Source organism: Ursus americanus, chromosome 19 (assembly GCF_024610735.1).
Source record: "Ursus americanus isolate L20-20 chromosome 19, mUrsAme1.1.p, whole genome shotgun sequence".
NCBI lineage: Eukaryota > Metazoa > Chordata > Mammalia > Carnivora > Ursidae > Ursus > Ursus americanus.
This window is the reverse complement of record NC_142145.1, coordinates 12,886,736-12,911,657: the sequence shown is the minus strand read 5'-3', so window position 1 is coordinate 12,911,657 and position 24,922 is coordinate 12,886,736. Positions and strand designations below refer to the sequence as shown.

The 24,922-nt window shown below is 40.1% G+C and overlaps 1 protein-coding gene and 1 pseudogene across 6 annotated transcripts in view; both read right to left on the bottom strand.

Moving 5' to 3' along the window:
- Window positions 1–18,569, bottom strand: part of LOC123787546 (proteasome activator complex subunit 1 pseudogene) — a 26,792-nt pseudogene extending 8,223 nt beyond the window's left edge.
- The window catches only part of BCL2 (BCL2 apoptosis regulator), a 230,546-nt gene that overhangs the window by 136,876 nt on the left and 68,748 nt on the right, over window positions 1–24,922 (bottom strand). Inside the window, exon 3 of one of the 6 annotated variants that reach the window (XM_045790232.2) lies at window positions 1–24,922. This exon is cut by the window's left edge and continues 8,223 nt beyond it. The exons of the other annotated variants lie outside the window; for them this stretch is intronic. Within the exon in view, the coding sequence (XP_045646188.1) occupies window positions 24,914–24,922 (9 nt within the window). The 3' untranslated portion in view covers window positions 1–24,913. 6 annotated transcript variants of the gene reach the window in all.

The following is a 24,922-nucleotide window of genomic DNA, read 5'->3' as shown; positions in this document are numbered from 1 at the left end:
TGCAGCCAGTCGTAGCAACCTGAGTGCTTTCCTTGGCAAATATTCAAATGTCACATGACAGCATCACATGTTTAATACTATTTTAGTCAATATGATTTGAGTTAAAGTCACCTGAATCAGGCGATTGTTTGATCTTATTATCACCAACACGTCTTCACACAACATCCTTCACTGCTGATGAGCTCACAAGAAAGACTTTAGTTTAGAAAACTGGCATTTTCTTAGAAAAGGAAAAAAAAAGCAGTTCTCAGTAAAAGACAAACCACAGAGCTACCGTGTTCAGACAAGTTGTACATATTAAACCACACACACACACACACACACACACACACACACACTATATCAAAATAATGTTTAGGCTTTGTCTAACCTACAAATGTGAGCAGATTCAGCATTAAGGAGTTAAGACCAGAATCCTACTCATGACTGTCCCGGACACTGAGAACATTCACTGAAGAACAGTGAAACAACATTCTAGATTACCTCATTTGTTCTCCACACAGTTCTAACAATCCATAATAATCCAAAGGTTCTTTACTTGGTAAGACACCAACAGCCAAAAGAACAGGCTGGTCAGAGCTCTCTCAGAGATAAAATCTATTTCTACCTCAAAGTACAGGGAAACCTCAGGCCCACAGGTACTCAAGGTTCCCAAATGATGGCAGATAAAAAAAAGTTAAAGTGGGGTGGGAGAAGCATCTGTGTCAGGTGGAGAGTCTATCAACAGAAAAATGAGGGATGAAAGCAGCTAAGAGAGGCCAATGACCTTGAGGCTGCACCCAAAATGATGTGGGAGGGCAGGCTTGCTGGCCCAAAAATGCAATCTCAGTGGCTGGCAACAGTTGCAAAAGCCAAGACTCTTTGAGGGAAAGCTGAGAAACACGGGAGAAATGGAAGGGAGAGGGGCGGAAGGAAGAAAGAAGAACAAGAGAAGTGGTGGCAGATCTTGCAGCCAGGATGAGGACAGAAAGCACCAGACAGTCCATGACTTAGAGGCAGACAGGCAGCGAGGAGGGAGAGAATGGGACTGTGTTGCCATCTTGGAGGAAAGGGGGGAAGACAAACATCCCTGCATAGCTCAGGAGATGGTCTGTGAGATCCAGCCTTTCCACCTGCTTCTAACTCCATGTCGACAGTTACTTTAAAAGCATTTAAAATCTAAACCATGTTTCACCAGATCTCACCTTGACATACATACATGTGCATATTTTCAAGGTTGACTCAAAGTTCAAAAGTTGAATGTGATGTGTTTTACCTTTTGAGTTCTGACAAAAACTATAAGAAAGCAAATTAAAGCCAAGAGGGAAATTTCTAGCTGTGATGCTAGGTTAAAAACAATCACCCTAAAAATAAAATAACACTTCAGGCCATAGGGTTCATTTCTACAAATATTAGTTCCCCAAAACCCAACTCTAGTAAACCATGATCACCTCTTAATGAATTCTCTTCTATATATATCACTGTGATGGTTTCATTATGGCGCCATATTTGTATTCAAGTCTGAGATTTCAAAGGGATGCTGCCCCCCATCCCTTCCTGCAATTTAAAGGCACTGCCCCTTGGTGGTGACAATGTCATAGCTACATGGAAGGATATAGAAAAAAGTACTTTCATACACCGCTGGTGGAAATAGATATTTCTGTGCCATTTAGAAAGCAATCTGAAAATACCAACCCAAATTTAAAAATACTGCCATTGATCAAGCCATATGAACAAAGGGATGTTCACTATAGTGTTGTTTATAATAGAATCATTTACTAAATGATGCTACAGATAACCGAGGAGTAATATGCAGTCATGAAAAAGAAAGAACGTGGGGCACCTGGGTGGCTCAGTCGGCTAAGCGTCTGAGTCTTGATTTCAGCTCAGATCATGAGCTCAGGGTTGTGAGATTGAGTGCCGCACTGGGCTCCGCACTGGGCGTGGAGCCTGCTTAAGAATTTCTCTCTCCCTCTTCCTCCGCCCCTCCTTCTCTCTCTCTAATGAAAAAAAAAGAAAAGAAAAAGAAAGAATGGAGGAATTTAAACAACATACCATTTTTAAGTGAGGAAAAAGCAAGATGCAGAGAGAACATGATATGATCTCGTTTTTACAAAGCAAGGACAAGAATCACAACAGGTATGTGTGAATACCTATCTCATGTTTGATATAATGACATGAGTGTGGAGTAAAGCATGGAAGGATATATGCAAGGTTGATAACACTGGCAACATAGGGGAGAGGGAGTAGGGGTGGAGGGAAGAAAGGAAGGGGGAGGGAAGTACCAAGTGAAAATGAAAGATGTCAACCATAAAAACCACATGGATGCTATGATCTCATTTATAGGAAATCATGTGTGTGCACTCAGGCACACAGAGGTGAACTGATGGTGATGAGATGGTCTGCAAAATATCAGTGTTTTTTATTGCAGGAGGTTGAGATGTTTTGGAAGATAAGTCTTATTTTATTCCTTATCTAAATTTAAAAAAATATTTATAACCACATGTATTATTTATAGAATCAGAAAAAAATATCAGCGAAGGAGACATATGAAAAAGTCCCATGCAAGACAGTATATGTTCCCAGAGCAACAGCAGGCAGAAGAGGGAAGGTTGTAACATCAAGCTGGGACCACACTGGGAAGCTTCTCAGTACCAGGCAAAGACACAAGAACAACTTGTAGGATGTATACCAACGGATTAACAATAGGTTGGGAGGTTTTTGGCAGTGGTGGATTATGAGTGATTTGTTTCCCTTCTTTTCGCTTTTCTCTATTTTCCCAATTTTCTCAAAAACCCCACCATATCTTACTTTTATAATCAGGACAATGCATTATTTAAAAGAATTATGCCATGAAGGTTTTTAAGTAAGATGGGGTAGTCATCCAAGTGAGGTTTTAGGATATTAGGCATCGGCCCCCAGAGGCAGAGATTAAAACCCATTTACGAAGCAGGCATGTCAGTGTGGGTTGTTAATGGCCCCAAATAAAGAGGAAATGGTGGAAACAGTGGGCCTCGGATGTTTTCTAAATAAAGGGATGGATGAGTGAAACGTTACCGAAGAAGAACAGCTAGGTTTCAGTGGCACTTTGTAAAGTTTTATATGAATGCCGGCAGCAACACAGCCAAATGTCAAACTCAGGTGATTTGATCAAAAAATCACAGAGAACTGTCATTGTTTTTGAGACTGGGCCATTTTTAATATCAAATCTCTGAATGCAGCCACTTCTTGGAACCCATATCAAGAGAAGGCATGATACCCAAAGGAAAAGACAAAATAAGTTGATGGTGATGAAGAAGAAGATGAAGAGAATTACATGAGAAGATGACGTTAAAAGTTTTCTCCAAACAAAAAAGAAATATGTCATTGACAAGCAAATGGCTTGTCAAATTTGTCAAATGACAAATATGTCATTGCCTCAAACAGACACTGAGATTTTGCAGATCAAGTGAAGATATTCCTAGGTAACTTCTGGGTTGCATTCATTTCATACGGTGGCCAACATAACAAGTGTGGAACCAGTGTGAGAAGAAGTTAACTTGAAAGTGTTTATTCAACTGTGGTTTGCCTTTTCCTAAAAGTTGGCACATTCTGGGAACTCCCCTTCAGTGGAAGCATTCAGGAGGGGGACGGGTGGCACCAGTCTGAAGAAGGTGGCAGGAGAAGGCCTCCAAAGAACTTCCCACTTCAAGACTTTCTGACTCAAGATGCGACATCATGCCAACTGCCAGATTTTACACCTTCTCTCTCTCAGATGCTCTAATTGAGGCAATTGACTAAATAAACTGTGTTTCTGTTTTCTGGCATTCCTGAAGCAGATGTGATAGAGCTGAAGGCAAACAATCTTACCAACGTACTCCATGCATTACCCTCTAAAAACAATGTAATAATGAAACTAAAATATTTATGCGATAATCAAAGACCGAGGCAAAGAAACCAAAAGTCATTTTGTAAGACAAAGTACTAGCCAGTACTTCTAACAAAAGGATTTATTGAGTTATCCTGAAATGGCTCCCCAGAAAAAGTCAATGTGATTTGATTTCTTGGTTTCTTGCTGTTAGTCCCAACGGTCAGAAAGAACTTAGGAGGAATAGGGCTGGTTATTATAGAGAACAGGGGTCTCTTGACCGAATTTCAGGATAGGCTCATCAGAAAGTAAGCAAGATCCTCCTCCAGATGACGCTCCCACAGCTCACCCAATGACATTTCTCCATATGTGGACACTTCTTTCAATGTCAAACAGCACCGTTCTTGCTTCCTGTACGGTGGGGCGTGTTCAAGTCTGCCTTCTTGCCTCCCTCCGTCTTCGTAGGTCCTCTTCATCACTCCAATTCTTTCTCTTTCTCCAAGTTTGGCTCAAAGCTCACCTCTCCTCTGTCTGACCCCAGCAAATTCTGATCTTTTACTTTTTCTGAGCTCTCTCCTGGTCTGTATACCCAATTAACATGAAATAATTAGCAAGTGCGTTGACAGGAACAGCCCCAATGAATGATTCCCGCTGGATCTCCTAACAGTCTAAATGTCTTCCCTATTGTGGTACAATGTGGAGGCAGGAGAAGTTCCCTCCTTCCTTTCTTTCCTTCTTTGCCTCCTTCTTTTAATTAAGTGTTTATTAAACACCCACTCTATGCAAAGCACTGTTCAAGGTTTTTTCATTCACTATCTCACTTAATCTCCTCACAAACCTCTCCAGAAATATTTACCAGTCCAGCTCTGCTCCCCTCCAGCTTTCCAGGGTCTTTTCATGGCGTCATCACCTACTCAATTCCCTGGTGCTGTGCTTGGCTCTTCCTTCCTCCTCAGCCCAACATCCAACCAACTGCCAGCGAGGTACCTCATATCTGGCTCCTTCTTTTTATCCACCTGTCTTTATATCTCTCCTAGACACAAGAACCTCTTCACAACTGGTCTCCCTGCCGCCAGGTTATCAGTCTATACATGGGTCGGTTAATATCCCCACACACATATAAAACTATGTGATTCCCGTTGTCTACATAATATAACCTGAGTTTCCACGTTTGACATTAAGGGACTGCTGCCTCACATCCCACTACCTATTAAAGCTTATCTTCCAAACACATAAGGTTTTTTCTGATTCCCCAAACACATCAAACAATTGGCCTCTTAATGGGTTTTTGTTCATGCTGTTCCCACTATGTGAAATGGCCTTCTCCCCTCTCTGTCCTAGGAAAAAAAATTCTACTTTTCAAACCTAGCTCAAATGCCACTTAACTCCCCCAGGTCAAAATTGATTTCTCTTTCTCCTGAACTTTCTTAGACTTAGTTGTTTATGCTCTGAAGCTGCTGCTAGATCATAAAATACTGGAGGGTAGAGATAGTATCTGTTCTTCTTTGCATTCTAACACCATGGCCCAACCATGCCAGGACTCCCTAAGCATAGGCAGAAATGAAGTTACTAGCACTGGTAAGTGAGTTTACTTAGCTACCACTGTCTTCCAAATGTGTCTCAGAATTTCAAGCTAACAAACCTTTATGAAGTGCCTACCATGTGCAGAGCACTGTGGCAGGAGCTGTAGAAGCAAGCCAGCTAGTAAGCCATGATGCTTTTATAATGCATCTTTTTAAAGCCCTACTCACTGTACTATGCTAAGCCACCAAATACACCAGTATTTGGAGATGTATCCACTCTTGTGGATCAGCAACCATTCACAGCACTTCCCTCCATCACTGGATATAGCAGAGGTAAGATCCCTATGCTTCAAAAAGCACCCAGGAAAAGAAGGCTCACGACTCTAGAAATCATGGGTGTTCTTTCCTTCCAGGACAGAGAGTGGGTTGATTTGGAAAATAAAGGCATTCGTCTCTTAGCAGTACTGAGTCTCAAACACCATAATTTATGTTAACTTCAGTTATAATGAGCGTTTAAAGCCACGAAAGTAGCTGAGAAAACATGAATGTCTGGGAAAACTAAAAATTCTATCACCTATGAAGCTGTGCTGGTAGATGAAAACTTTCATAAGGGATGATAATTTTGGATTTGAAGACTGGTATTTTGAATAGTAGCTGTGCAAATTTTTCTGAAGAGCCCAAGGTGATCTATAACATAAGGTGACCATATGTCCCAGCTTGTCAGGGAGTGTCCTACTTTACACCTGTTGTCCCTGCAAAATTATTAGTAGTGCCCCCCTTACTCTCATAACTGTCGCAGTTTGAATGATAAATTACATGACCAGTCTATTATGAGTGTACTGTTGGACTTCAGTGGCCGGTCCATACAAGGGAAGACAGTTTGCTCAAATATAGGGTGCTGATGCTGAGAAAAGGGGCAGAATCCAGGCTTCCTGACACCAAGCCCAGGCTCTATCTCAGAGAACATATTTCATCTAAGTTGTTTCCTCATCAATTAACCAATAAAACCACTTTGGGAAATGATAAAGATGCATAAGTATGATTTTTACAAACTAGCCATCACAATTTAGTTGGGGAAAGTACATACATATTCAGTAATTAAACAGGGTCAGAAATATTCATAATATGGTACCAACTGTGAAGTTCAAATGACAATTTTAAAAGGAGTCAGAGAAGAGAAAAACCCTCTCTGGACTTCGGACTTCAGGGAAGGTTTCTGGAAGAAGATAAAAACCTGAACTGGGCCCCAAAGGAAAGAAAAAGGAAAAAGAGAAAAAGATATTGTTCTCTGAAAAAATAAAAGTAGAAAACAAAATTGGGATTGGAATAAACAACTTAAGTGATCCTACAAGCATTATTACTTTCCATTCCAGAAGATAAAAATAAGACAAGAGAAACACAATGGTCTATGTGGCTTTCCCAAAATCTTCCAGTGATTTAAGTCACAATCATCAGATCAAGGTGTCTTGCAACCAGACAAGTGCTAGTGCTAGATGACGGTGCTCCTCCCTGTGATGTGGTGAGCAAAAAAGTGGCCACCCTTTGAGCTCTATCCCCAGCCTTTTCACAACTGGCCAAGTGTCTGTGGGCAAGTGGTTTCATCAGTTTTGAGCCTGAGTTTCCTTAAATAAAATGCTAGGGTTGGATGAAGTAGTCTCCAAGAACCTTTCGATCTCTGGCAATCCATGACCCTCTACATTTGACTCCAGCTTTTGTTTAGTATGTTCTACATTTAGCTCAATAGTGGATGTGAGTGTTAATTTCCAGCAAGACAGCAAACATTGGGCTGATCCTGTGGGTCTCTTCCCACTACAAAGAGGTGAAATTCTTAAGAAAACATCACAGAGCTGAGCTAAGAAGAAAAGGAAGGAAGGGAAAGAAGCACAGGATACAGGGATGAGGATAAAAACTGAAACCAGGGGCGCCTGGGTGGCACAGCGGTTAAAGCGTCTGCCTTCGGCTCAGGGCGTGATCCCAGCGTTACGGGATCGAGCCCCACATCCGGCTCCTCCGCTATGAGCCTGTTTCTTCCTCTCCCACTCCCCCTGCTTGTGTTCCCTCTCTCGCTGGCTGTCTCTATCTCTGTCAAATAAATAAATAAAATCTTTAAAAAAAAAAAAAAAACTGAAACCAGAGGGGTGCCTGGGTGGCTCAGTCAGTTGGGTGTCCAACTCTTGATTTTGACTCAGGTCATGATCTCAGGGTTGTGGGATCCAGCCATGCATTGGGCTCCATGCTCAGTGCAGAGTCTGCTTGTCCCTCTTCCTCTGCTCCTCTCTCTCTATCTCCCTCTGTCTCGCTTTAACAAAAAGTTGACTCCATGATATCCAAAGAGAGTTTCAGATTTACAAAAATGCCCCTAGAGATCTGGGGATCGTGATTAGATTCTAATGCTCATGAAGGGGCATGGCCTTGGTCCTGTATGAGGCAGGGGGGCCAGAACTGAGCCCTGTTCATAAATCTCAAAGACTTAACAAGTCACCTTATCCATGAAAAAGAAACTAAAACCACTCTGCCCATTAGGCCAAAGACGAAGGGCAGAAAACTGCCTTATATTCAGAGCTTAGGACACCTTTGTAAAATCAAAACCCTAAACATGAAGAACCATATTCAGCTGTAGGATCAGAATTTACACTATCTATACATCTAGGTGTAGGAGTCCCATGATGAGAAATGAACATAAACACAATCTAGGACCATTGAAATCCCTTAGATCACTAGAAAAAACAAGTATGTGGCCACCATGTAGGGACAATGTCACAACTCAGGACTCAAGATTCCCATAGAAAAGAAATCTGTGTGAGATGAACTTGCCAAAACACACACACACACACACGGAAATAAACTACCATAAGGGACAGTTATAAAGGGAAATTTTGAAAAACAAAAATCCTAAAAACTAGAAAAATACTAGACTCTGAAATGGATTACAAAATAAGATTGCTTAAAATTATTAAAGTGGTATAAGAAAGACTAAAAACCATAATGAAATAAAAGGAGTAAATGAAAATGAAAATAGGCAGATTTGAAAAAAAATAAAACAAAATACAATTAAAAAACCCTATTTAAAAGAACTCTGTGGAAAAGTTAGATAGTAGAATAACACAAACATAGAACTAGTGAACTAGAAGAAGAATAGATTTGAGGAAATCAACTAAAATGTAACAAAGGACTTCTAAATAAAAATGGAGAATTGAACACACATGTCTAATGTTGGTTTCACATTAATCCTCACTAAAACTCAGGAAAACAGCTATTTGAAAGACATAAACCCACAAGGGTAAGGAGAAGAGGTGAAGAGATAATAGTAACAAGATTTTGGAAGATGGAAAACAGATGGACAAACAGCAATAGAACTAGCAGATCAAAGGAAGCTGAATTCTAAACCAGGAATAGGGAACGTTAGGAGCCAACCAGCAGATGTTCCAAAGGTCCAGGAACAAATAGCATTAGTTATGCCTGGAACTGGGAAGGGAGAAGAGGAGAAAGGTGACTAAAATAAGGAGAATGGAGTGAAAGATTTTTAAGAACCAATTATATTTCCAGATCTCAGGTCCCCTTCTCAACTCCATCCTTTTGGGCAGCACCCTCTATTCCAATGGGTAAAACTGGAGGTTTGTCTCTGGAGAGAGGATTTCTGGATTGTGGGATGCCATCCATCAAACAAAACAGAAAGTTGTATTCTGAATGCTGACCCCTCCAGTCTTATTCCTCCCTGAAGCTCTCAGCTCTCACAGGAAGACCTTTACCCTCCGTGTGAGAGTTTGGAAGAGTGTTTTCTAGAAATTCTGACCATCCCCAATACTCCCCTTTGTTAGGGGTTGACTTTAGGAGTTCCCCAACAAATGGCATAAACATATTATTTCATATTGATGCTCAAAGTTAGCCAGCCCCTCACACATCCTCAGGGCTTCTAATAAGCTTATTAGTTCTTCATTCTTGAATAAAGGCAGACAGCCAAGGATTACCAGACATGCAAGGAGAGCACCTACATGAAAAACAGAGTTCAAACAGACAAAGAGGAAAAGGTAATGGGGAGGAAACAGAGATCATGAAGGGAGAAGAAAATTTCAAAAGAGAATACATTTTTTTTTCTCAGAAAGCTAAGAGAATGTCCCACACATGAAAACAGAACAGAATGCTTTTAAAAAAAACAACCCAACTATTTATAGATGAAAAGAGGAAATTTAAAACAATAACAAAAAAGAAAACCGAATAGACAGGTTGGAAGCTGAAGCTTAAGAAATTGCCCCCCAAAAGAGTAAAATGAAAAAGAGACAGAAAACAGGAAAGAAAATGTGAGAAAATCAGAGGACTGGTCTAGAAAGTACAACACCCAAATAATAGGAGTTCTGGAAAGAAAAACTGGAGCTAATAGAGAGAAGCAAATATCAGCAGATTGAAGGAACACATTGAGTGCTCAGTACGATAAGTGAAAATAGATTCATAATGAGGAAAATTACTGTGAAATTTAGAATCCTGGGGAAAAGGCAAGATTCTACAAGTTCTAGGGAAAAAAAAAAAATATCAGGTACAAAGCATCAAGAATGAGAATGGGTTTAGTCTTCTAACCACAATACTGGGAGTTAGCATACATAAGAGCAACATCTTCAAACTTTAGAAGAAAATTTATTTTTGACTTAGATTTCCTTGTGCAAGACAGACAAGGCATCAAGTGAGAAGAGAGAATAAAGACCTTTAGAGACATTCAAAATGTGGATATATATCTCTTGTGGGTCCATTTTTGCTAGGCTATGCAGGCTGGGAACCACAAAAATGAGTTAGTGGAAAAAAGAGAATTTTATGCAATCCCACATAAGACTAAGGTATAGAGTGATGATGTGGTGAAGGGAGCAGACAGCTGGGACCCAGGCATAGAGAGCAATGCTTCCAGACTGGGCCAAGTGGATCAAGAAAAAGACATACTGAGGGCCTCCACACTGCACTGGGTTTTAATTCTGATAACCTGCTGGAGGGTGTGCTCTCTCAAGCAATGGGGTAAATCACGAAAGGGGATTCAACTCAGAAGAAAGGCAATGGAAAGTTCTAGAATAAGAGATATCACAGCATTACAGGTGTAAGCAGGCCTGGAGAAATTTCAGATAAAAAGAAAATGGAAGTTTGCAGAAAGGATGTCACCAAGAAAATAAGTCGAACCAACAGATTACTGATGATACACACACACACACACACACACACACACACACACACACATACGTATATATACATATGTATGTATGTCAGTCAGAAGAAAAAGCTAAAATATAGAAAGTGATGTTCTTTAGGAGGGGGACTGGGCAAAGCAGGGTAGGGTAGAATTTGTTCCCACAGAAATTAAGGAAACAGCACATAAGTAAATATGTATAAGGATGTTTTTGTCTACAATGTTTATGGAGACATAAAACTGAAAATAACTTAAGTGTTCACCAAGAGTGGAACAGCTCAATAAACCATATAATAGCCATACCTTAGAATTTACTTAGCTATTTTTAAAAACTGGTTAAATTTGTATCTACTTATCTGGAAGGATATCCTAAATATGTTACTAAAAGAGCAAGACAGGTTATGAAGTAACGCATATGGTATGACTGGATTTTTTTTTGCAAACAAAACCAAAACACATTGAATTTATATGGATATATATGTACCATTTGTTTATATGAGCTTCAAGAAATGTGTGGAAGGATGAATGCCAGATGTTTACGTTGCTTACCTTAGGAGGACAGGAATGGAGAGGGTAGGAGGAGATGAAGAAAAAAATCAACCACAGGAAAATAGAGATGTGGGAAATATAAAAAAAAAAATGGTTAAGAGACATGAAGAAAAGAATACCAAGGTCTAACACACATGTAACAGCGGGCTAAAGAAGCTGTAACAAAGGCAACTGGGGAGAGACAATATTCAGAGATTATGTTTGAGAATTCTTCAGAATTGAGGAATATTAGGACTCTTTAGATTTAAGAAGCATATTGAAAATCAGATGGGATTGTGGTGAAACTGCAGATCATCAAAGACAAGAACAAAAAGAAAAAAAAATCTGTAAAGCAATTAGAGAGAAAAAAAATAGACACATCTAAGCAAACGACAGACTAGCACCAACTCCATCTCATCAATGATAGGTGCAGGAAGGCAATGAAGGAATTCAATGATTTCAAATGCCGAGGAAACATATCTACATAGAACTCTATACCTAGAAAATTATTATTCAAGACTGAGGGTAAATTAAAGGTATTTTCAGATAGAGACTGAGAAAGATAGTTTAATATTCTCAAGTCCTTGATGAAATAACTATCCCAAGATGTAAGAAGTATTTGAACTGAAAAAAGGGTAAGAGAATCCAAGAAGCAACATCAGTAACATTTACTGAGGGCTTACTCTGTACTTTACTGAATACCAGGCACAATTCTAAGTGATTTACAATAAAATTGGGATTCAAATTCAGGCAGTTTGCTTCTAGATCTCATGCTCCTAACTACAGTGTAAATAAAATGGCATATATTTTAATAAATTTTGAAAAGTAGATTTGTAAAAAGAAAAAAAATGGTTGGGGACAAAAAGATAGAAACAAAATGATAGGTGATAAAATATCCAATGGTGTCATATCAGAACATGAGAGAGAAAGCTTCATTAAAAAGTTCTAAGGAGTCTGTTATATTATTTTGGAAGCAAACAGAGATACAGATAAACTTTAATTTTAGACTCTGTTAACTCAAATACAATTTTTAAGGTTTAAGGATAACAGCTAAAATAACAAAACAAATCACCTACACTACGAATCAAGAGGAAAACAGCAATCTTTTTTTTAGTGGTATAACCACATTTATCGTGCCTGAGATACAAGGTGAGGGAGAAAGCTCAAGAGGGGGAAGATGGGGAAAGTCTGGAGCTCCAGTTAGAGGCAGGAATGTATCTGCTGAGCTCCTCACATAATGAAAGGGAGGGCTCTGAATACATCATTCCTTTGTTTCTCCCCTGGGCTTCCTGAGCTTCTTGAACATGACGGATCTCCACGACCACCAGCCAAGGTCCTGCGACTCTGCCGCATCCAGCTCGCACACGAGCTGTAGATCATCGCACCAATGGGACTGCTTGGCTACACTGCCCCATTCAGAGGAATCCTTGGAGACTGGAGTGTGGGAGGCTTCCAGCTCGGGCTGAGGGGTGGTCATCAGCTCACACACCTCCTGCTAGACAGCCACGCCAAAACTGATCCTATCCTCAATCTGAGGTACCTGCAGCTGTAGCCAGGTAGGGACCAGGCTGATAGCCCAGTGACATCCTCAGTCCCAGGTGTCAGGTGCTACAAGAGGATCATGATCTTCTTGCCATTCACTGGGCTACTGGGAAAACCTTGGCCTTCAGCTAGCCCTTTCATCTTTTAATCCATTTATTCCTTCTCCTGCAATTTCTTCTGCTCTTCCTTCCCTTTCCCCTTCACAGAATCAGGCACCAGAATATCCAAAGGGGCCTTCATATTGCTCAGGTTAGCTTCATTGAGAGCTGGATCCTTTACAAATGCTGGCAGCTCAGAAGTCTTCTTGGAGAAATCACTCCTGAGTAGGTCCTCTGTCTCCTCTGTCTTCACAGAACCTATCCACCTGGGCTTGGGATTCAGGCTAGACCCTAAGTGTGATGGCCACGGCCAGGGGGCCTACCACTGCTCAAGGAGCAAGGAGTAGACACAAGGAAAGGAAAGCAAAATCAACAGGAAAACTCAAGTCATCTAATAAAAGACAGAATAGGAAAAAATATTAAATAAAGAAGGAGCATGGCATATAGAAAACACTTGAGTTCCTAGTGAATTCCAAATATATGAGTTATAAAAATCAACGTAAATGGCTTAAACTAATCCATTAAAAGGCAGAAATCTTCACACTGAATTTTGTAAAACTCTAGCTGTTTACAAGAGAGAAGCCTAAAACATGATGTCACAGCAGGGATACACATAAAATAACGCATTCAAATAATAAGTGTCCCCGCAAATAATAAATATTCAATAAGTATTTCTTTTAATTGAATGAATAAATGAATCCAATCAAATAGACTTCAGAGCCAACAGCATTTGCGGGGGAATAATGAGGGTCATTGCCTAATGATAAAAGGATATTCACCAGGAATCCTGCTATATACCTAACAGTACAGTGTCAAGTATATATATATTGCAAAAACTGAGTTAATTCTATGAATGTAACAATTCAAAATTATAGTGAGCGATTTTAGCACGCATCTCACGAAATCAATAGACCAAGCTATAAAGTACAAAAAAATACAGAAGATTATAAAATGTATATTACAAACTTCATCTAATGGATATGGAAAGAGAACCCTCCACCCAATAAAGAATACACATGAAATGTTTATAAAAACTGACCAGATTCTAGGCCACAGAGCAAGTCCCAACAAATTTCAAAGAACTGCTAACATTCAGACCACAGTCATCAACCAAAATACAATAAAAGTTGAGATCAATAACAAAACCACAGCCACCAAGCCCAAGTACATTTGAAATTTCAAAAACATATTACTAAGTTATTAATATGAAATAGAAATGAAAGTAACAAAACATTTAGAACTGAACAATAGTTGAAACCCTAGATTTCAGTAGAAGGAATGTATAGCATTAAATGTAGTATCAGAAAACAAGAAAAACTTAAAATTAAGAAGACAAAGAACAATAAAATAAAGAAAATGGAAGAAAATTCTTTTTCCACAAATAGATAAAGTAGTAGGAAGGCAACAGTAGTAATAACAACAAATCAATAAAGTAAAAACAAAGAAACAATATAGAGTAGGGAGAAAACAAAGGTTGACTTTTTGAAAAGACTAATAAGATAGGCAGATATTCAACAAAAATGAGTAAGAGAAATGAAAGAAGGCAGAAATAAACACAATTAAGCATAACAAAACCCATAACTGAATACAGTAATTATTCTTTTACGTATGAGAATTCTGTTCTCTGCCTTAAAGCAATAAATCTAAAAACAGATGAAATAAAAAATCTCCTAGAAAAATATGTTACCAAAATTGACACACAAAAAATAGAGAAACAGCAAATGCTTCTGAATGTATTTTTATAAGTTCAGTCTAGAGCTGGATCTTAGAAATAGACTGACAGTACAAAAAAGGAAAGCAGCAAGTCAATCTCAGTTCAAAATATCAGTGCAAAAATCCTAAATAAAATATCGGCAAACATATCCAGCAGTGTGGTGTGTGTATAAATATGTACTATTTCTTTAAAAGTATGTTTTTAATCTGACATATATGATGTATCACATAAATCATATTTATCACATGATTAACGTGTGATGTGCGTGTGTGTGTATTTGTGATGATCTAGTAGGGTTTATCCTAGAAGCTCAAGGAAGATTTAACATTGGCTAATGTCATTCAGCACGCTTACAGATTAAAAAGGAAAAACTATATAATCATGTCAACAGATGCAGAAAAGTGCTTAATGAAATTTAACACCCCTTCACAATTTTAAAATGCAATGTAATACCTAGCCAACCAAGAAGAGAAGGAAGTTTAAGAAATAGTTTCTATGAAGAACCTACAACAAACTTTAGGGACACATTTCCTTTAAAGTCAGAAACTAGACAAATATGCTTTCTCCAGCACCCCTCCATTCATCATTGTGTGAGATACAGAGCTGATGCAATAAAGCAAGAACAAGGAGTAAGAGAAATAAGGATTAGAAATGGAGAAACAAAAGAAGCATTATTTGCAGATGATAAGACTGTCTACATAAGAGAATCCAAAAGAAACTACAAACAATTATAAGTAATAAGAGAGTCTGGCAAGAACACCGGAGACAAGATTAATATACAAACACTCATGACATCCTTATCAGCAACGATCAATTAGAAAATGTAATTTTTAAAAGATTCCATTAGCAATAGCAATAGACTATGACAAACCTAGGATAAATCAGAGCAAATTATCAAACATCACTGAAAGTCATAAGACCTAAATAAACAGAGATATATATCACACTCAGAAAGTTGAAGATTCAACATCAATATTAATTCCATTTAAGTTAATACATAAATTTAATGTAATTCATATTAAAATCCCAGAAAGCATTTACATGGACATTTTTAGCTGTTTTAAAAATTCACATAGAAGAGTTAAGGTAAGAAAATAGCCAAAACAATATTGAAGAAGTATAAGGTGGGCACTTATCCTACTAGATATTAAGACACTAATTAAAGCCTTATAATTCAGATACATTAGGATTGGGGCAGATATAGGTAACTACACCAATGCAATAGAGAGAGTCTCTCCATGTATCAGAACTTGGGATGAGACAGAGGTAGCATTATAAGACTGTGGGAAAGGGCTGAACTATTTAATAGATGGTTTGGGACAACTGGTTATTCATATGGGAAAAAAATAGACTCAGATTCACACTATATCCACAAATGAGTTCCAAGGGAATTATAGTTAACTTTAAAATGTTTAGAAAAAAATACAGTCACTATTTTTATAATCTCAGGCTAGGGAATGATATAATGGGGGAAAAAAAAAGACAGGAAAAAGTGGTGATGAATTTGATTTTAAAACTCCTGTGACAAAAGACACCAAAAGACAAAGCTTAAAAGACAAGAAACAGACTGAGAGATAGAAGATTAAAAAAAAATAAAATCCAGTTGGGACAACATCAAAATAAAAGGCTTCTGCAGAGCAAACAAAACAATCAACAAAACTAAAAGGTAACCTACAGAATGGGAGAAGATATTTACAAATAACATATCCAAAAAAGGGTTAGTATCCAACATATATAAAGAACTTACACAACTCGACACCAAAAAAACAAACAATGTGATTTAAAAATGGGCAGGAGACATGAACAGACATTTTTCCAAGGAAGACATACGGATGGCCAACAGACCCATGAAAAGAAGCTCAACATCACTCACTGTCAGGAAAACGCAAATCAGAACCACAATGAGATAACCCCTCACACCTGTCAGAATGGCTAAGGTCAAAAAACACAAGAAACAAGCGTTGACAAGGATGTGGGAAAAAAAGGAACTCTTGTGCACCATTGGTGGGGATGTGAACTGCTGCAGTCACTGTGGAAAACAGTATGGAGGCTCCTCAAAAAATTAAAAAAAGAATTACCACATAATCCAGTAATTCCACTACTGGGTATTTACCCAGAGAATATGAAAACACTAATTCAAGAAGATATATGCACCCTTATGTTTAGTGCATTATTTACCATAGCCAAATTATGGAAGCACATGCCAATCGATAGGTGAATGGATAAAGAAGATGTGGTGTGTGTGTGTGTGTGTATGTGTGTGTAAATATATACATATTCTACACAATGGAATATCACTCAGCCATAAATAAAGAATGAAATCTTGCCACTTGCAACAACATGGGTGGATCTAGACAGTATAATGCTAAATGAAATAAGTCAGTCAGAGGAAGGCAAATACCATGTGGTTTCACTCATGTGTGGAATTTAAGAAACAAAAAAAATGAACAAAGAAAAAAAGAGACAAACCAAAAAAGAGACTCCTGACTACAGAGAACAGATTGAGGAGAGGAGAGGAGAGGTGAGTGGGAAGATGGGGGAAACAAATGAAGGGGAGTAAAGAGTACACTTACGATGATGAGCACTGAGTAATGTATAGGAGTGTTGAATCACTATACTATATACCTGAAACCAATATAACACGATATGTTAACTGTACTGGAACTTCTTTTTTATATCCAGGATAAAAAAAACAATCCACTACAAAAAAAAATGATCAAAGTCTACAACGTGGCAATATGTAGAAATATGTAGAAAAAAAAAAAACCAATCACCAATGAAAAGCAGAACCTCACCAGGAATCAGAGAAGTATAAACCAATACCACAGCAAGATACCTTTACAATCTATCAGATAAGCAACACATAAAAGCCTGATGATGCCAAGTTGAAGATGACACAGAGCAAGGAGAACCCTCCCACATTGCTGGAGAGCAATCTGGCAACGTCTACCAAAGTTGATGACGTTTCTGCCCTCAGACCCAGAAACTGCACATCTGCATTTATACCTTTGAGAAGGGATGAGATCAGGGTGAGGTAGAAAGAGACTAACTGTAACATTTGCTATAAAAAAACAAAAAACAAAATACTTTTTTTTTTTTTAAGATTTTATTTTGGGGCACCTGGATGGCTCAGGGTCCTGGGATGGAGCCCTGCCCTGGGCTCCCTGTTTAGTGGGAAGCCTGCTTCTCCCTTTCCCTCTGCCCCTCCCAGCTCATGCTCTGTCTCTCAAATAAGTAAATAAAATCTTTTTTAAAAAAGATTTTATTTTTAAGTAATCTCTACACCCAATGTGGGGCTCCAACTCACAACCCCAAGGTCAAAAGTCACATGCTCTACCAACTGAGTCAGCCAGGCACCTCTATAAAAAAATCTTCTTAAAATATGGTAAACACACACACACACACACACACACACACCCAAGAGAAACTCTTTCACATGCGTGCAAAGCACACATGCATGTTGTAGCATTGTCTGTGATGTCACAAAGTTAGAACAACTATAATATCCCTCAAAAGGGCATTTTAAAAGTTAGAAACAATTTTAATGTTCTTCTTTTGATTGAATACTATGCAGCATAGAACATGGATGAGGTAGGGGTACATCTTTCTCAACAGATTAATCTTGTGTGTATAATGCAGAACACAAACCCAATGGTATCACTTAAAGTTTAAAAACATTTAAAAATATACATACTGTCTATGGATACGTATGTGTAAAAGATGCAATCGCTCATGGTAATAATAAGCATCAAATTTAAATTGAAGCTTTGAAGGGAGAAGGGAAATGAGACTGGGAAGTGCTTTATCTCCGTCTCTTTTTTACAGGTAGGTAGGAAGATCTAAAGCACATATGGCATGAAGATAGGACAAAATGACAACACACAGGCATTTGCTATCTTATTCTCCATATTTCCTGTTTGCCTGAAATTGTTCATAATAAAAAATACCGTGTTCTGCACATTTTAAAGATACCAACAGAAATCATCACTTTTCCTAGGAGCCCTCTCAGCCAGTCAGGCAAGTGTTACTATTATGGACTGATGATGAAAGCGAGGGAGGAGTGGGCAGGTAGGCACATGGTTCACCATCAGAGGGCTCGGAGCCCCCTGGGCATCACACTGAAACACTCACGCCACTCATTCAGTAATTTATGTAACACAGGGAACTGGAACATGGCGCAATTTAGGGTAGGGAAGGCAGCTGAAGGAGAAGACAACCTCTTCCCTTCTGGAACAAACAGCAGCCTCAGGAAGGGCAATGACATAACTTGATAAAAAGGGAAGAAGAGAGGCTGCCCCGGTCATCTGACAGCTTTTCAATGAATCCGTAATTCTTTCGTGGAGAGGCTGACCATTCACTGTGCACCTGCTGAGGAGGAGGAAGTGAGAAGTGACCTCGGTTCTGGTCACTTCGCCCTCAGAGCACAGCACCCTGGGCAAACAGGATGCTGCAGTTGGGACGCAAGCCTTGAGATCCGGTCCGGGATTGGTCCCTTACATGCTCTGCCTTTCAGCTCTTCTTATTTCAAACTGAGAAGGTGGACTGCCATCTCGAGGCCAGTGAAATTCTAGAATCAACTTCCCCTGTTTTTTCAGGATTTGTTTTCCCCTTTCTTTTAAAATCTGAAAGAGAGCTTCTGCATTTAATATTTGCACATGGTTTTGAGGCTCAGTCCTGGACATGCCCCAGCTATGTTCTTTCCCTCTGGTGACATACACCAAATGCCCAGGAATAGTACTTGGTGTCTGGAAGTCAATAAACACGCCTCCTCCGCCCTGCTCCCCAGCGCGTCCCCACTCCCAGAGTCTGGGAACTGTTAGGTATGGAGGTCACATGACTGTAGCTTTAACTAAGCAGCAAGGAATATGCCCCATTCCATCGCCGCAGTCACACACGCTGCAGGGAGGTGGGGCGGGGGGGGGGGGGGGGGGGGGGCGTGTCCGACCAACAACTCGGCCCCTGAAGCAGCACTACACGCACATTTTAAGCTGGAAATAAGAAAGAATTTCCTGGCTGTAGGAACTGCCAAATCGTAGGGTGGGTAACCAAGGGAGGTTCCAGAATCTCCTCTAGAGATCTTTAGAAACCAGATACAACCTCACATATCAGAGACGATTTTTTTGCAATCCCGCCTAGAGACAGAAGGACCTGGTGTCTGATCGGCCCTCCTTCCAGGCCCCCGGTCTGGCCTCCTGCCTTCCCCTACTCATTATTATATATGCCTCCTGCAGATCTTCTTAACACTTACTGCCAGCCCGCAGGCTTGTTTTCATGCGATTCCTTGCCTCCTCACACCTTTCCTTGTTATTTTATGGAAAGCTGGTCAAAGGTCAGAGTTGCCCAATTACCCGCACATAGTTTGGTGGTAGCATCAGATACCCAGGCAAAACAGAGCGATGATACCAATTCCAGCCTCAACCCCAAAGCCGGATGGAAACGGAGAAAATTAGCTGTTGCTAACAATCCGTTATAAATGAAAATAGGAGCCTAGTAATTGATTTTAAATAGATTTTTAAAAGAATCGTTGGCCCTATTTCACGAAGAATACAGAGTTTCAAAAGCGCTCATTCCAGGGTTGGACTTTTTTTTTCCCTTTCTTCTGGCTTAAACCCCAATGGCCAAGAGCCGAGTCTGAATAAACAGTGTGGGTGGTGACCGTTCTGTGAGGCCCGGTAGAAGATGCAATCACTTTCTTCCTCAGTTCAGCATTAAATCATGTGAAACTAGCCCGATCGCGCCCCAGAACTTCTACGTAGTACACGGAGGGCCACAGAGCATGTACACTTTCTCTGCTTCTCAGGGAGGAAAAAAAAAAGTGAATTCTCCTAACTGCGAATGTTTAATTATGTATAAAGTTCATTGACCCCACAGGCGGCTGTCAGATGATCTTGCGAAGGCCTGTAAAGGCATCCCAGGAATGCAGTGATGTGGGCAGAAACCGAGTGGATTCATGCCACCGAATGCTTGCAACGGGACGGAGTCAGCGGCCGTCCAGAAAGGCTCCGGTGAAAACAGGGCTTCAGGATAATCAGTAATTTAATCTCACCTACGCATTTCTAGGCCTTCAAAAGTGAGCATTATAAATTAGAAACTCAGGAAAGATCCCACAGGGAGGGGGCCCACGACGACGGGTGAAGTAATTCTGTTTGCTGGTTATGGCCACAGCTGGCTGGAAAGGCAGGCATTCGCAATGTTTTCTTCCCTGTTTCAGAGGTAATGCTTTCTGACTTCCCAGCTACCGACATGAAAAGACGATGACGATGAAGCAATCCCATTCATAAATACACCGTGGGGCTCGGAGGAGTGGCAGCGTCTCTGTTTATTTAGATGGTTTTAGGAGAATGCAGCCCTTGAGAGTGCACACAGTGACTGTATATCTTTGTCAGAAAATCCCCTACAGCGTGTTCTTCATACACGAGGGCTGGATAGCCCCCTCCAGGCTAACGGAGGTGAAGGGGACAAGTCAGGTGACCATCAGGACCCTGTCTCCCCCTTATAGTCTCTATCCAGGGCACTCCCCTGGCTCCTGGCCCCAGGCTATGGTGAAAGCCAGCAGTGGGAACCACTCGGAGACAGGATGGTTTGGGCTTCACGTAAAGGGGAGGCCAGGGCCCCAGGGGACACTGCGGTCAGGTGGCCAGCTCCGGGGGCTCTCCTACTTAGAGGGAGGCAATACGAAAGATTCGGGCTTGGTGTTTCCTAAGCTTAAAATGACCTGTTAGGGGTCCAATATTATTTTTCTTTGAGTCACTTTCACAGCAAACAGGGTCTATCAGTCAAAATACTAAGCTTTCTGTGGGGGAAACGTCAAGGGGTCATATTCCCAAACACAACGAAGCTGCGTTCTCTCCAGTATCTTTATCATTACGAGTATAGAGAATGGGTGGACTGAATTTCACCAACAATTCTGCTCCTCTGATGGAAGCAGAATGGAAAGAGTCTCCCTTGTTTCATTTGTAGACTAACCTGAAATTCTTGGGTCCTTAACCAAAACCAGCCACTTAGCTTTTGAATGCACAGTGTAGGTCTGCGTTCAATTCATGTTAAACCAATAGATATTTGGAAAACACAAATAATGGGGTAGGCACTAGTGGCGATATAAAAATCAAAAAGGCATGAATCCTGCCCTCAAGACAGAAACGAAGAGGCAGGCATTTATCGTGGGCAGGTTCAGGAAAACTCCTGCACGCAATCTTCCCAGGGTGTGGTGGCATTTGACCTGAGCTTTTACCAAAAGCTCCATGTCCGCTTGTACCCTGTGGCATTGTGGAGAGGAAAGAGAACTGTCATGAGTCATGCGTATTCAGGGCTGGGTTCTATAATTTTACCTTGTTTTTAGTCCAGCTGACCTTTGAGAGGTCTCCTGTCAAGACCCCTTCTTTAAGGCCCATACCATTTCATATTCCTTTCGTCAGTGAATGGTTAGTAAAAAAGGAAAAAGAATTTCTTCTGTCTTCCCACCCTAAAGATGGAAGACTTCCTTCAAATCTTTAAAAATTTTCTAGAAATATGATTTCCCCATAACTACAGGGGAAATATGCTTCCAGGTAAAGAAATATGGACGCTAAGTAATATCCTAAATCACTTCCACCTTTTGGATACTACAATTTATAAAATTCCATGAAGGAAATGACTCTTACTTCTCATGAAGTTCCCATTGGGAAATAGCTGTGAGCCACAGTTATGAAAGCGATATCCTCTTGCTGGTCCCAATTCCTTCCCTTTGTTGGGAGCCTTCACCGTCTTTGAACCACACAGCAATTTAATTATTTTTCATCCGTAGTACATGTTGCAGTCCACCTGGTCAGGTGACTATTAGAGTACATGTCTCTGTTACATTATAAGTTTGTGAACATTTAGGACTGTTTTTTTCATCTTTATATTTCCCCAGAGTGTCTGTAACATAGTTAGTGTTCACAAAATCAATGAGTAAATAAGTATCATAGAGATGTCTACGGCAGGGGTTGGAAAACTTTTTCAGTAAAGGGCCAGATAGTAAATATTTTAAGATATATGGTCTCTATCATAATTACTCAACTCTGCTCCTATTATAGGAAAATAGCCACAGACAATTCATAAACAAATGGGCATGGCTGTGTTCCAATAAAACTTTATTTACAAAAATAAGTGGCAAACCACATTTGGTCTACAGGGCATGATTTTGGATCCCTGATCTACAGTGTTTATCTTTGCCATAAACCTTAGTATATTCTCTAAATTTTCATATGTTCCCTGTGATTATCAATAATTAGATAAAGTGCAGAAAATGTAAATATTTAAGAGTTGATTTGGAACTTCACATTAATGAATCCACTTAAAAAACAAACAAACAAACAACCAGGAAAGTACATACAGAAATTAGCTGCTACTCCAAGTATACTTCATGGTCCCTTATTTTGTTTATCATGCTAAGAACAATTCTTATCCCTCAAAAATGGGGTAGTAGTTTTGCCACTGACCTCATTATTATTGAGTAAACTTGATATAAGATCTCAGAGTTACTGAGTGAAGAGTCTGGTGCTGGGGCATGGTGAACTTGACACTTTCCTGGAAAGGGGGCATAAACGCACCCCCCCCCCCCATTCCCACTCTCTACTAGATCATTTGGTCTCATTTTCCTGCCAAAGGTTATTAATGCAGAAGATACATCCTCCTTTTTCTTGATGACCCTCTGGAAAACATCCAGCTACAAAGAGCACAACAGACTTTCAAAAGCCCAGCAAACACACACAGAAGTAAAGGGCAGCTACGAGAATTTGAGGAAAACAAGATGTCCCAGCCCAGCCTGACCACCCTGACCTGGTTTGAGAGTGCCCAGCCCACCCTTCTTCTTTCCCTCACTGTCCAGCTACCTTTGTGTAAAATACAATTCTTTCAAAAGGAGCTGGATCTGAACTGTGGTGGGAACTCTAGGGATACAAAGTTGGAAGGATGACTGCTTGACTTGGAAAAATTCAACCAGTTGTTTTCGAGGCATGAGGAAATACACAGCAAACAACATACAAATGAGCACCCACAGACATTTTTTGAGGTGAGCTACTCTAAGGTGTGGATCTTGAAACTGTGTCCGTCATCCCCAGGGTATCATGAAATAGTTCTAGAGATTTCTTGTAAGAAAGAAAAAAAATGGTTTGAGCCTTTCCAAGCCTCTTCTCAGCACCTGGACCAGGATCAAAACATCAGAAGGATTCTGTGCCTTAAGAGAAACTACAGACTTGCAAACAGAATAGGAAACACTGACTACAAACAGAAGGTACCCTTGGGGGTTCAAAAGACCTGAGTTCAAATCTACCACATCCAACCTATGTGACTCGAGGCAAATTATCTGACTTTAATATGACTTGTCCTTTTTAAACACAGGGCTAAGATATATATATATACTATATATATATATATATATAGTATATATATATATATAGTATTGAGGAAAAATGTGGAAAACGGAGGACATACAGTGGCCTAATTTATTCCAACAAATGTTGAGAATCTATCACGAGCCTGTGTTAGAGAGTAGAAAATGAATACGCCATAGATTCTGAGCACAAAGAGCAAGGGACCGTCCTCTGCTGCTTTTAACACACTAGTGCACAACCATCTCCGGTTTCTCTCCTCTGTTTATTCCATTTCCTACTCTTCTAAGCCTTGCCTTCTTATCAGTCACTCCTCACTGCAACAACCCCTGCTCCTCCCTGCTACAAAACACGGAGGCCATTCTCACCATTATGCAGAACAGAGTTCCAGCCAAGAGCATCATGCACCTGAAGTGATATTATTTACACAGATTTCATTCATATTTCATAAAATTTCGAACTGCTTATATCCCGTGTGGCCATGGGACACAGGAGTCTTTTTGCCATCTTGGCTGGGGGTTAGAGGGTTAGATGTATAAGAAAGAATCAAGACAGGAGTTCAGAGGGGGATCGTGTGGAGTAGACACTGAGAGGGAAGTATAAAGCTAGGGAGGACTGTGACATGTCCAATGAGGCTGTTTACAATACTTAGGACAACTTCCTCCATCTCAGTTACAACAGTCCAGGTGATGTTCCCCATGGGAAAAGTCACCAACCACGAAGTATAAATGAACCAGCAACCGGCTGGGAAGGTTGTGTGTGCGGCAGAGGTGAGGCCCACGAGTGAAGAGCAGAACTCATTACTCAGGATCCTTTTTGCTTCCACTCCGAGAACCTGGCATACGTTTGCAGAACACCTGATCTTTATTTCCTCTGAATCGGCCTCTTGGGCTGTGCCCACAGGACACAAACTAATGACCGAAGAGAAAAAAAAAAAAAAAGAATGCAGAAATCATGGGACATATGTGACAAATGTGAAGTTCAATCTTATTGAGAGAGAGATGCTCTTAATCTCCTCTGAGGCTCCATGAGAACATGATCTGTTTCTTTCTTCTGGTTTCCAGCTTCTTTAATACCAAAAACTTCTCCTTGAAATGCAAGATCTTTGAAGAGTCCATCCTGAGATTTCCAGAGGGTTCATTTAAGCCAAGCAAGTGGGCTCCTCTGATTAGTGTGC